General features: G+C 43.7%; 1 protein-coding gene across 1 annotated transcript in view; it reads left to right on the top strand.

Annotated features, from left to right (window-relative positions):
* LOC311241382 (voltage-dependent calcium channel subunit alpha-2/delta-1-like) overlaps positions 1-12,500 on the top strand; it is a 334,844-nt gene that overhangs the window by 305,381 nt on the left and 16,963 nt on the right. The window contains 2 exon segments of the mRNA XM_084330186.1: positions 2,923-3,072; positions 9,836-9,888. Of these exon segments, the coding sequence (XP_084186312.1) occupies positions 2,923-3,072; positions 9,836-9,888 (203 nt within the window).

Genomic DNA, 12,500 nt, shown 5'->3' with positions numbered 1-12,500 from the left:
ACACATTACACACAGACACACATGCTCACACACACACACACACGCTCGCACACTCACACACATTACACACAGACACACATGCTCACACACACACAGACATTACACACAGACACACATGCTCACACACACACAATATGTACACACACACACAGACATGCTGACACTCATATAACACCTCAGAGGCGTCTAGTCAAAGCTGCTTAGTGGGCTGTGTGTTAACCAGATTATACTAGAGCACATCATCTCTGCCACGGGCTGATTTAGTGTGTGTGTGTGTGTGTGTGTGTGTGTGTGTGTGTGTGTGTGTGTGTGTGTGTGTGTGTGTGTGTGTGTGTGTGTGTGTGTGTGTGTGTGTGTGTGTGTGTGTGTGTGTGTGTGTGTGTGTGTGTGTGTGTGTGTGTGTGTGTGTGTGTGTGTGTGTGTGTGTGTGTGTGTGTGTGTGTGTGTGTGTGTGTGTGTGTGTGTGTGTGTGTGTGTGTGTGTGTGTGTGTGTGTGTGTGTGTGTGTGTGTGTGTGTGTGTGTGTGTGTGTGTGTGTGTGTGTGTGTGTGTGTGTGTGTGTGTGTGTGTGTGTGTGTGTGTGTGTGTGTGTGTGTGCGTGCGTGCGCGTGCGTGCGTGCGTGTGTGTGGGGGGGGCTTTTGTGGAGTTTGTGTAAATGCACTTCACTGATGAAAGTAGTGAATATAGACCACTCTATATTGAGGAAATCCTATATATTAACTATCCGCAAAGGCTCGGACATTATAGTTCTTTCCACATTCCTTGTTCGCGGACAGCTGCGGACTTGTACCGGTCGCACAGACGCACATGTGGTTCCGTTCACGAGGGTCCGTCTGGATCTGCCGTATCTCTCCAGCCTGGATCGCCACTCCTCTTTTTCAGTTTTCTCTTGGTCTTTTCTCCAACCACCATTTGCAACAGCAGTAAACCTTCTCTTCTTCCACCCAAAGGGTTCACTGAATCTGTTTCTGCCAACATTTTAGGGAAATGAGAAATAATGATATCGCGCAGGTGATAGATTGATTGAAAATTGTATAAACAGATTGCAGAATGGGTACAATACAGTACGGCTCAATACACACAATTGTTAAGGGGATGCAGACCAGAGAAAGACTTTCGTCTTGTTTACATCAGGGTCCCCCATTTTCAATTCATAGTGAATTGTAAGTAAGGGTGCAATTAGCACTGTGCAATCCATTCTTTGTGGATCCCACCCATAGTGTTATATTTTTGCCAATTCTGAGCTTATTCTTTGAGTCAGTATCAAGTGGTTTACCTTTTATGATTCAGGGGAACCTACCTTTATTTCTGGTGCAGTGTGGAGTCACCATCATACCTTTGTGTGAGCAGACACTATTTGATATAAGAAGAAAATGCCCAGTGCGTGTTGTTTTGTTGAATAAATGTATACTTTACATGGAAAGTTCTAGTTAGGTGTTTTGAACCTCCATGTGAAATTTGGTGCAAATACTCCTTTTCCTCAGTGAGTGACAGCCATTTATTGGTATGTGAAAATACATACATTTTGGTGTTGCCTTCATATTTAGACCAACATCTCCCTGCAATTTACCCCCCCCCCCTACACACACACACACACACACACACACACACACACACACACACACAACCACACACACACAACCACACACACACACACGCGCACACACACACACACACACACACACACACACACACACACACACACACACACACACACACACACACACACACACACACACACACACACACACACACAACCACACACACACACACACACACAGCTCTCCTCCTTTTCTGTTGTGGGCTCCTATCAATGTCCCTCTCTGTATTTTATCCAAATAGCATACAGTAGTTACACACATTAATAATCAACAGGTGATTTTCATTCAAGCTGCATAATAACTTATATACTTGTCAGACCACTTCAACCCACAGCTTCAAACGCATCAAATCCTTCACTATGATGTCATCATTACTGTTCCAGCATTCTGACTCAGAGTGCTTTTCATTTATATGATCTGGATCATCCTCAACATCCTGTTCCAATGCTTGTTGAACATTATACCTCTTTATCTTTTTGCCATTTTATTATAAAACCAGGGACAAGCGCCTCTCTCTATCCTCCAGTCTGTCTGTCAGCCCGATCTGCAGAGCGCACTGAGGAGTATAGAGAAACCATAGGCATTTTCCATTGGTTCTCCCAGCCCACATGACCATGTCTAGCATTTTCATTGGCTATAGTGGCATACGGTAGATATATGATCGATAGATACAGCAGAGTATATGCAGATGCATTGGGGAGAGAAAACGACTGATCTAGAAATAAAAGTATTCTATGCCTTACTTACGCTAACTGCCAGTCAGCCTGTGGGGGACGCAGAGAAGAGAATCTCCCAATTCAGAGACAAAGTGAGTCTTTATTACAAACGGTTCCAAATATATTTAATGTTTTGCAAAACATGTCTCGTGTCATCTGGGGGGCGCTAGGCTTTAGAGGGTTTGATCTACGACGTTTAGTTTGACAGTTTGATCTGAATTCGTGAACTTTCAAATACAAAACTAAATTTAGAGGCAGTGCAAAATGCAATGGAAGAACGGAGGCAAACAGAGAGAGAGAGAGGGAGAGAGAGAGAGAGGGAGAGAGGGAGAGAGAGAGAGAGAGAGGGAGAGAGAATGTAATTGTATAAGCTCTCCATGAGGTCCTCTGATCCTCTCTGTGTGTGTGTGTGTGTGTGTGTGTGTGTGTGTGTGTGTGTGTGTGTGTGTGTGTGTGTGTGTGTGTGTGTGTGTGTGTGTGTGTGTGTGTGTGTGTGTGTGTGTGTGTGTGTGTGTGTGTGTGTGTGTGTGTGTGTGTGTGTGTGTGTGTGTGTGTGTGTGTGTGTGTGTGTGTGTGTGTGTGTGTGTGTGTGTGTGTCTCTCCAGGTGGGTCAGTTCTTTGGGATGGTTGACCCCAGCCTGATGTCCAACCTGGTCAACATGTCTCTGTTCAGCTTCAAGAAGACCTTCGACTACCAGTCTCTCTGTGACCCCAAGAGGGAGAGCAAGGCTGCTGCCGGCCTGCGTGTCTATGTGGTGAGTTACACACACACACACACACTCACACACACACACACACACACACACACACACACACACACACACACACACACACACACACACACACACACACACACACACACACACACACCACATACACACACAGACGCACACACACACACACACACACACACACACACACACACACACACACACACACACACACACACACACACACACACACACACACACACACACACACACACACACACATACAGTACATACAAACATGCTTGCTCATACATATTATGTACATGGACAGAGGCACACATACAGCCAGCCACCAGGGCACCATGTCTGTGTCCAGGTAGGGCTGACATGACAGGAAGCAGAGAGTATGGTGAAATTGAATTCAGCTGGCTTGTGAGATCAATAATTTAATTTCAAACCTTTATTTCAACTTGTGAAACACTGAGGTTACCCTCATTTACAGCAACAACAAGACACAGTTATTAATAGATTCACACATATAGGCCCAACAAATAAGAATAAAATATACAAATCAGTTAAGACAAGTCGACAAGTCGACACACAGTGGTCAGAGATCATACTTTTAAATGCAGCAGGAGAAGGAAGAACCTTCAGCTTCAGGGTCAGTTGGAGGGTGTTCCAGGTGTTGGAATTATCAAGTTCAGAGCAAACTGGAGGAACCCAAGAACCAGCCAATCATTTTAATGTGTAGAATAGGTTCCAAGATTCCATTCAAACAATTGATGTCATCATAATCAACATGTCTGGCTCTGGAGAACAGCATACATGTAGTTTGACCTGCAGAGTTTCTTTAGGTATGAATAGACCTTTTTCCTTTTGATTGGGTTGTTTAGGCCTTTGATATTGAATGTTATGAATTTAACTGGCTCCATCATTTGATCTGTGTGGTTGTGTTGTAAAATAGTCTCCCTCTCCCCACCACTCCATGTCTGGATTATTCTCTATTAGAGTATAAGGGCACCGATATCTCTCTATATGAAAAAATATACATGTAGTACAGACGGGAACATACATAGAATACAAATAGAACATAAAAACATTTACCCCTAAGCCTGTCTCCCCAATTGAGACAGGCTGATAAATCCCCTGTTGACAGAGTGTCTTCCGATTGTGCAGCTTCACTCTTAACCTATGTAGAGAGGCTCCTGCCTCTCAATATGTTATAAACGTTTTTTAGATGTTAGAAATGTAAATTATTAGCGTGAGGCAGGAGAGCCTTCTCTTACACGTCTTTCTCCTACGCCGACATAACCGGAAGTCCTTTCCCCACCTTTTAATGAAACCAATAGCCTTCCTTGTATTCATTGAGGCACCAGATAATGAACAGAAGTTTACCTTTTTTAGGTCTTATTATGTGTCCGGGTCGTGAAATCATCTGCATTTTTTATTCCACCACCCCTTTGTAATTGGGTTTGATTAACTGAATTGTATAGAGGAGAGCCTGTTAAACAGTGAGAGTATAGAGCCTGTTAAACAGTGAGAGTATAGTGGAGAGCCTGTTAAACAGTGAGAGTATAGAGCCTGTTAAACAGTGAGAGTATAGTGGAGAGCCTGTTAAACAGTGAGAGTATAGAGTATGTTAAACAGTGAGAGTATAGAGCCTGTTAAACAGTGAGAGTATAGAGCCTGTTAAACAGTGAGAGTATAGTGGAGAGCCTGTTAAACAGTGAGAGTATAGAGTCTGTTAAACAGTGAGAGTATAGAGCCTGTTAAACAGTGAGAGTATAGAGCTTGTTAAACAGTGAGAGTATAGAGCCTGTTAAACAGTGAGAGTATAGAGTCTGTTAAACAGTGAGAGTATAGAGTCTGTTAAACAGTGAGAGTATAGAGCCTGTTAAACAGTGAGAGTATAGAGCCTGTTAAACAGTGAGAGTATAGAGCCTGTTAAACAGTGAGAGTATAGAGTCTGTTAAACAGTGAGAGTATAGAGCCTGTTAAACAGTGAGAATATAGAGCCTGTTAAACAGTGAGAGTATAGAGCCTGTTAAACAGTGAGAGTATAGAGCCTGTTAAACAGTGAGAGTATAGAGCCTGTTAAACAGTGAGAGTATAGAGCCTGTTAAACAGTGAGAGTATAGAGCCTGTTAAACAGTGAGAGTATAGAGCCTGTTAAACAGTGAGAGTATAGAGTCTGTTAAACAGTGAGAGTATATAGCCTGTTAAACAGTGAGAGTATAGAGCCTGTTAAACAGTGAGAGTATAGAGCCTGTTAAACAGTGAGAGTATAGAGCCTGTTAAACAGTCAGAGTATAGAGCCTGTTAAACAGTGAGAGTATAGAGCCTGTTAAACAGTGAGAGTATAGAGCCTGTTAAACAGTGAGAGTATAGAGCCTGTTAAACAGTGAGAGTATAGAGCCTGTTAAACAGTGAGAGTATAGAGCCTGTTAAACAGTGAGAGTATAGAGCCTGTTAAACAGTGAGAGTATAGAGCCTGTTAAACAGTGAGAGTATAGAGCCTGTTAAACAGTGAGAGTATAGAGCCTGTTAAACAGTCAGAGTATAGAGCCTGTTAAACAGTGAGAGTATAGAGCCTGTTAAACAGTCAGAGTATAGAGCCTGTTAAACAGTCAGAGTATAGAGCCTGTTAAACAGTGAGAGTATAGAGCCTGTTAAACAGTGAGAGTATAGAGCCTGTTAAACAGCGAGAGTATAGAGCCTGTTAAACAGTCAGAGTATAGAGCCTGTTAAACAGTCAGAGTATAGAGCCTGTTAAACAATGAGAGTATAGAGCCTGTTAAACAGTCAGAGTATAGAGCCTGTTAAACAGTCAGAGTATAGAGCCTGTTAAACAGTGAGAGCATAGAGCCTGTTAAACAGTGAGAGTATAGAGCCTGTTAAACAGTGAGAGTATAGAGCCTGTTAAACAGTCAGAGTATAGAGCCTGTTAAACAGTGATAGTATAGAGCCTGTTAAACAGTGAGAGTATAGAGCCTGTTAAACAGTGAGAGTATAGAGCCTGTTAAACAGTGAGCATATAGAGCCTGTTAAACAGTGAGAGTATAGAGCCTGTTAAACAGTCAGAGTATAGAGCCTGTTAAACAGTGAAAGTATAGAGCTTGTTAAACAGTGAGAGTATAGAGTCTGTTAAACAGTGAGAGTATAGAGCCTGTTAAACAGTGAGAGTATAGAGCCTGTTAAACAGTGAGAGTATAGAGCCTGTTAAACAGTGAGAGTATAGAGTCTGTTAAACAGTGAGAGTATAGAGCCTGTTAAACAGTGAGAGTATAGAGCCTGTTAAACAGTGAGAGTATAGAGCCTGTTAAACAGTGAGAGTATAGAGCCTGTTAAACAGTGAGAGTATAGAGCCTGTTAAACAGTGAGAGTATAGAGCCTGTTAAACAGTGAGAGTATAGAGCCTGTTAAACAGTGAGAGTATAGAGTCTGTTAAACAGTGAGAGTATAGAGCCTGTTAAACAGTGAGAGTATAGAGCCTGTTAAACAGTGAGAGTATAGAGCCTGTTAAACAGTGAGAGTATAGAGCCTGTTAAACAGTCAGAGTATAGAGCCTGTTAAACAGTGAGAGTATAGAGCCTGTTAAACAGTGAGAGTATAGAGCCTGTTAAACAGTGAGAGTATAGAGCCTGTTAAACAGTGAGAGTATAGAGCCTGTTAAACAGTGAGAGTATAGAGCCTGTTAAACAGTGAGAGTATAGAGCCTGTTAAACAGTGAGAGTATAGAGCCTGTTAAACAGTGAGAGTATAGAGCCTGTTAAACAGTCAGAGTATAGAGCATGTTAAACAGTGAGTATAGAGCCTGTTAAACAGTCAGAGTATAGAGCCTGTTAAACAGTCAGAGTATAGAGCCTGTTAAAACAGTCAGAGTATAGAGCCTGTTAAACAGTGAGAGTATAGAGCCTGTTAAACAGTGAGAGTATAGAGCCTGTTAAACAGTCAGAGTATAGAGCCTGTTAAACAGTCAGAGTATAGAGCCTGTTAAACAATGAGAGTATAGAGCCTGTTAAACAGTGAGAGTATAGAGCCTGTTAAACAGTGAGAGTATAGAGCCTGTTAAACAGTGAGAGTATAGAGCCTGTTAAACAGTGAGAGTATAGAGCCTGTTAAACAGTCAGAGTATAGAGCCTGTTAAACAGTGAGAGTATAGAGCCTGTTAAACAGTGAGAGTATAGAGCCTGTTAAACAGTGAGAGTATAGAGCCTGTTAAACAGTGAGAGTATAGAGCCTGTTAAACAGTGAGAGTATAGAGCCTGTTAAACAGTGAGAGTATAGAGCCTGTTAAACAGTCAGAGTATAGAGCATGTTAAACAGTGAGTATAGAGCCTGTTAAACAGTCAGAGTATAGAGCCTGTTAAACAGTCAGAGTATAGAGCCTGTTAAAACAGTCAGAGTATAGAGCCTGTTAAACAGTGAGAGTATAGAGCCTGTTAAACAGTGAGAGTATAGAGCCTGTTAAACAGTCAGAGTATAGAGCCTGTTAAACAGTCAGAGTATAGAGCCTGTTAAACAATGAGAGTATAGAGCCTGTTAAACAGTGAGAGTATAGAGCCTGTTAAACAGTGAGAGTATAGAGCCTGTTAAACAGTGAGAGTATAGAGCCTGTTAAACAGTGAGAGTATAGAGCCTGTTAAACAGTCAGAGTATAGAGCCTGTTAAACAGTGAGAGTATAGAGCCTGTTAAACAGTGAGAGTATAGAGCCTGTTAAACAGTGAGAGTATAGAGCCTGTTAAACAGTGAGAGTATAGAGCCTGTTAAACAGTGAGAGTATAGAGCCTGTTAAACAGTCAGAGTATAGAGCTTGTTAAACAGTCAGGGTATAGAGCCTGTTAAACAGTGAGAGTATAGAGCCTGTTAAACAGTCAGAGTATAGAGCCTGTTAAACAGTCAGAGTATAGAGCCTGTTAAACAGTGAGAGTATAGAGCTTGTTAAACAGTGAGAGTATAGAGCCTGTTAAACAGTGAGAGTATAGAACTTGTTAAACAGTGAGAGTATAGAGCCTGTTAAACAGTGAGAGTATAGAGCCTGTTAAACAGTGAGAGTATAGAGCCTGTTAAAAAGTCAGAGTATAGAGCCTGTTAAACAGTGAGAGTATAGAGCCTGTTAAACAGTGAGAGTATAGAGCCTGTTAAACAGTGAGAGTATAGAGCCTGTTAAACAGTGAGAGTATAGAGCCTGTTAAACAGTGAGAGTATAGAGCCTGTTAAACAGTCAGAGTATAGAGCCTGTTAAACAGTGAGAGTATAGAGCTTGTTAAACAGTGAGAGTATAGAGCCTGTTAAACAGTGAGAGTATAGAGCCTGTTAAACAGTGAGAGTATAGAGCCTGTTAAACAGTGAGAGTATAGAGCCTGTTAAACAGTGAGAGTATAGAGCTTGTTAAACAGCACATTGTATGCTGCTCTGTGGCACAGAATTAGCTGTTGATCCTTTTTTTATGTTAAAGGTTTTGTAGGAATTTGTGATAATTTGCTGGCAGAAAATGTTTTATAAAAAAATAAAAGTGGGGCTCACTTAGTTTCAAAGGGTTATTTTTTGGTGGGATTTTTTTAACTATTGTAGGGGTCGTTTTATCTTTGAAAACAGGTTTATTTTCGAGTAGTTTACGGATATTCACGGTGAATGTGTCTATATGCCAATTCCTGGCTCAGCCCATACGGCAATTACAATGCACACTTAAATGATGATGAGCCAGCAGGTGGGATGAAAGACGCAGGCGTCCGTGACTCTGTGAGTAAGAGCTGATCAGAGCTGCAGACAACACAGATACCCCTTCATCGCAGATACAAAACATACAAATAACTCTCCTTGATGACTCAACACACCGTCACCCAAGGAGAAAGGACCTGATTCACCAGAACAAGACCCTCGCATGCTAACTATAATCAAAACAACATGTTCTCTTTTTTTTATTCAAACCGTGTGCTGTTTTTTTTTGTTTTCTTTTCATTGGTTGTTTGTTTGCCTATTTAGCATCTGCTGTGGAGGACTGTGTGTACATGTCGTTAAAAAGAAGTAGAAAATAGTATATCTGGCTTGAATGTGTGTGTGTGTGTGTGTGTGTGTGTGTGTGTGTGTGTGTGTGTGTGTGTGTGTGTGTGTGTGTGTGTGTGTGCGTGTGCGTGTGCGTGTTTGTGCGTGCGTGCGTGCGTGTGTGTGTGTGTGTGCGTGTGCGTGTTTGTGTTTGTGTTTGTGCGTGCGTGCGTGCGTGCGTGAAAAACTGGACCATGACTTGCCACCGCATGCAGGATGTTAAGAAAGTGTGTTGAAACCCGGGTTAAATGATTTGTAAGTGGATTGTTTCACTATGAGATGGAATTTCTAATCACAGATGTTTTTTTCTGTAATTCAACTTTGTATTGCTTTTACTTTTGGTACATGACATGTCAGTCATTCAGACATTGATATTAGTAATACAAATAAGGTCATTGGCATACAAAACAAAAACATTATCCATGTGACAATAGTTAGTTACAATACCACTAACATTCATATTACAGCTTCTTAGTCAACATCAGTCCAGAAAAGGTCCAAACTGGTGTCTGTTTTATCCTGTTGAGCAGGAACCTCTGGAGATTTACAATTAGTCATTTAGGGTTTAACAGCAGGACGGGTACAACTCGTCATTGTTCGTCAAACAATGTTGAACTTGAGTGCTACAGAGTGCATATTAGCATAGTAGGTAATAATAAAGGCAAGGTTTTATTTTGTATTATTATTATTATAACTTTTTTTTGTGGGTCTTTTCCACCTTATCCTCTTTTTGAAACTAAACCGTGTCTCTCTTGTGTTTAGCCCACAGTAGCAGACATCTTGAGTGTTGGATGGTGGGCCACGGCAGCCGCTTGGTGAGTTCCTCAACCTTTCCCGCTTTAGATGGTGAAGACAACAGCAAACAGCAGTTTCAGTTCAGGACAACTCACACGTTAAAATCATGTATTGATTACACGGCAGCACACTTTTAGTTTGATGCAGAATGGATCTGTTTCCATGTCCTCCCTGTGCTGCTGTAACTGGGAGCGCTACATCTCCCCTATCAGTGTTGTGAAGGGGTTAACTGTACAGTGTTGTGAAGGGGTTAACTGTACAGTGTTGTGAAGGGGTTAACTGTACAGTGGACAAGCCTGTACATATACAGTACTTCACAAAACAACATCCAAAGCTGCTCTGGTTGAGGCTGACTAGGCCGAAATGTTGCCATGTTTTGTTTGATGGCCAAAATTAATTGGTGAAACTGAGGCGCTGTCCTCTTTTCTCAAAACCTTTGGATGTAGTTTTTTAAGCACTAATGTTTTCCAGTCTTCTCCAAAAACTCACAGAGCTCCAAGTCCTCCTTCCCTCAAACATAATCAAGTTTTAGTCCATAATGGACGGTTTGTTCGCCAGCTCTACGTCTTCTTGACCACATGCTTGTAATTGTATAACCGCTCAGCTTGGTGCGCGCTCACTACAGGACGACCGGGCCAAACCAACAGAATCTGGAAGGTTGGACCGTTTCTATTGAAATAACCCAGGTGTTGGGCCTAATTTCGTTGTAGTAGTGTGTATTATTGTACAATGACGTGTGGTCATGAAAACACAGAGCTGGTGAACAAACAATGGATCATGGGCTAAAAGCATGATTATTTTTGGGCAAAGGAGGCTTTGGATTTTTTGTGTTGTGAGTTTTTGGAGCAGTTTGAAATAGGTGAAGTGCCCTAATTTGCAACCGACTTGTAAGTCAACCACTTCCTGACTGTAGTAACACACTGCTCCACCAGGGAGACACTTCCTGTAGTAACACACTGCTCCACCAGGGGGACACTTCCTGTAGTAACACACTGCTCCACCAGGGGGACACTTCCTGTAGTAACACACTGCTCCACCAGGGGGACACTTCCTGTAGTAACACACTGCTCCACCAGGGGGACACTTCCTGTAGTAACACACTGCTCCACCAGGGGGACACTTCCTGTAGTAACACACTGCTCCACCAGGAGGACACTTCCTGTAGTAACACATTGCTCCACCAGGGGCACACTTCCTGTAGTAATACACTGCTCCACCAGGGGGACACTTCCTGTAGTAACACACTGCTCCACCAGGGGGACACTTCCTGTAGTAACACACTGCTCCACCAGGGGACACTTCCTGTAGTAACACACTGCTCCACCAGGGGGACACTTCCTGTAGTAACACACTGCTCCACCAGGAGGACACTTCCTGTAGTAACACACTGCTCCACCAAGGGGACACTTCCTGTAGTAACACACTGCTCCACCAGGGGGACACTTCCTGTAGTAACACACTGCTCTACCAGGGGACACTTCCTGTAGTAACACACTGCTCTACCAGGGGGACACTTCCTGTAGTAACACACTGCTCCACCAGGGGGACACTTCCTGTAGTAACACACTGCTCCACCAGGGGGGCACTTCCTGTAGTAACACACTGCTCCACTAGGGGGACACTTCCTGTAGTAACACACTGCTCCACCAGGGGGACACTTCCTGTAGTAACACACTGCTCCACCAGGGGGACACTTCCTGTAGTAACACACTGCTCCACCAGGGGGACACTTCCTGTAGTAACACACTGCTCCACCAGGGGGGCACTTCCTGTAGTAACACACTGCTCCACTAGGGGGACACTTCCTGTAGTAACACACTGCTCCACCAGGTGGACACTTCCTGTAGTAACACACTGCTCCACCAGGGGGACACTTCCTGTAGTAACACACTGCTCCACCAGGGGGACACTTCCTGTAGTAACACACTGCTCCACCAGGGGGACACTTCCTGTAGTAACACACTGCTCCACCAGGGGGACACTTCCTGTAGTAACACACTGCTCCACCAGGGGGACACTTCCTGTAGTAACACACTGCTCCACCAGGGGGGCACTTCCTGTAGTAACACACTGCTCCACCAGGGGGACACTTCCTGTAGTAACACACTGCTCCACCAGGGGGACACTTCCTGTAGTAACACACTGCTCCACCAGGCGGACACTTACTGTAGTAACACACTGCTCCACCAGGGGGACACTTCCTGTAGTAACACACAGAACAAGCCGGTCCTCCCGGGTTTTAAACAGAGCATTCTGTTAGTGAAGCGTGCCCCGTGATTGGTTGAGTATGTGAACACGTGAGCAGAGGCCGGCCAATAGGCAGCCGCCAGCGAGAGTGTCCTGACTGAGCGGAGCTGTGCTCTTCACACGGCTCTGTGGGGACGCCATCTGTTTTATCAGGGAGGGCTCCCAGGACCCCCCCCCCCCCCCTCCACATACATGTAGGACCAGTCACCCCCTCCCCCCCTCCACATACATGTAGGACCAGTTACCCCCCTCCCCTCCACATACATGTAGGACCAGTCACCCCCCCCCCCCTCCACATACATGTAGGACCAGTCACCCCCCCCCCCTCCACATACATGTAGGACCAGTCACCCCCCCCCCCTCCACATACATGTAGGACCAGTCA

The sequence above is a fragment of the Notolepis coatsorum genome (genome assembly GCF_963971535.1).
Source record: "Notolepis coatsorum genome assembly, chromosome: 15".
Taxonomy (NCBI): domain Eukaryota; kingdom Metazoa; phylum Chordata; class Actinopteri; order Aulopiformes; family Paralepididae; genus Notolepis; species Notolepis coatsorum.
Note: the sequence above shows the minus strand (reverse complement) of the source record. Positions and strands in the feature narration are given on the sequence as shown.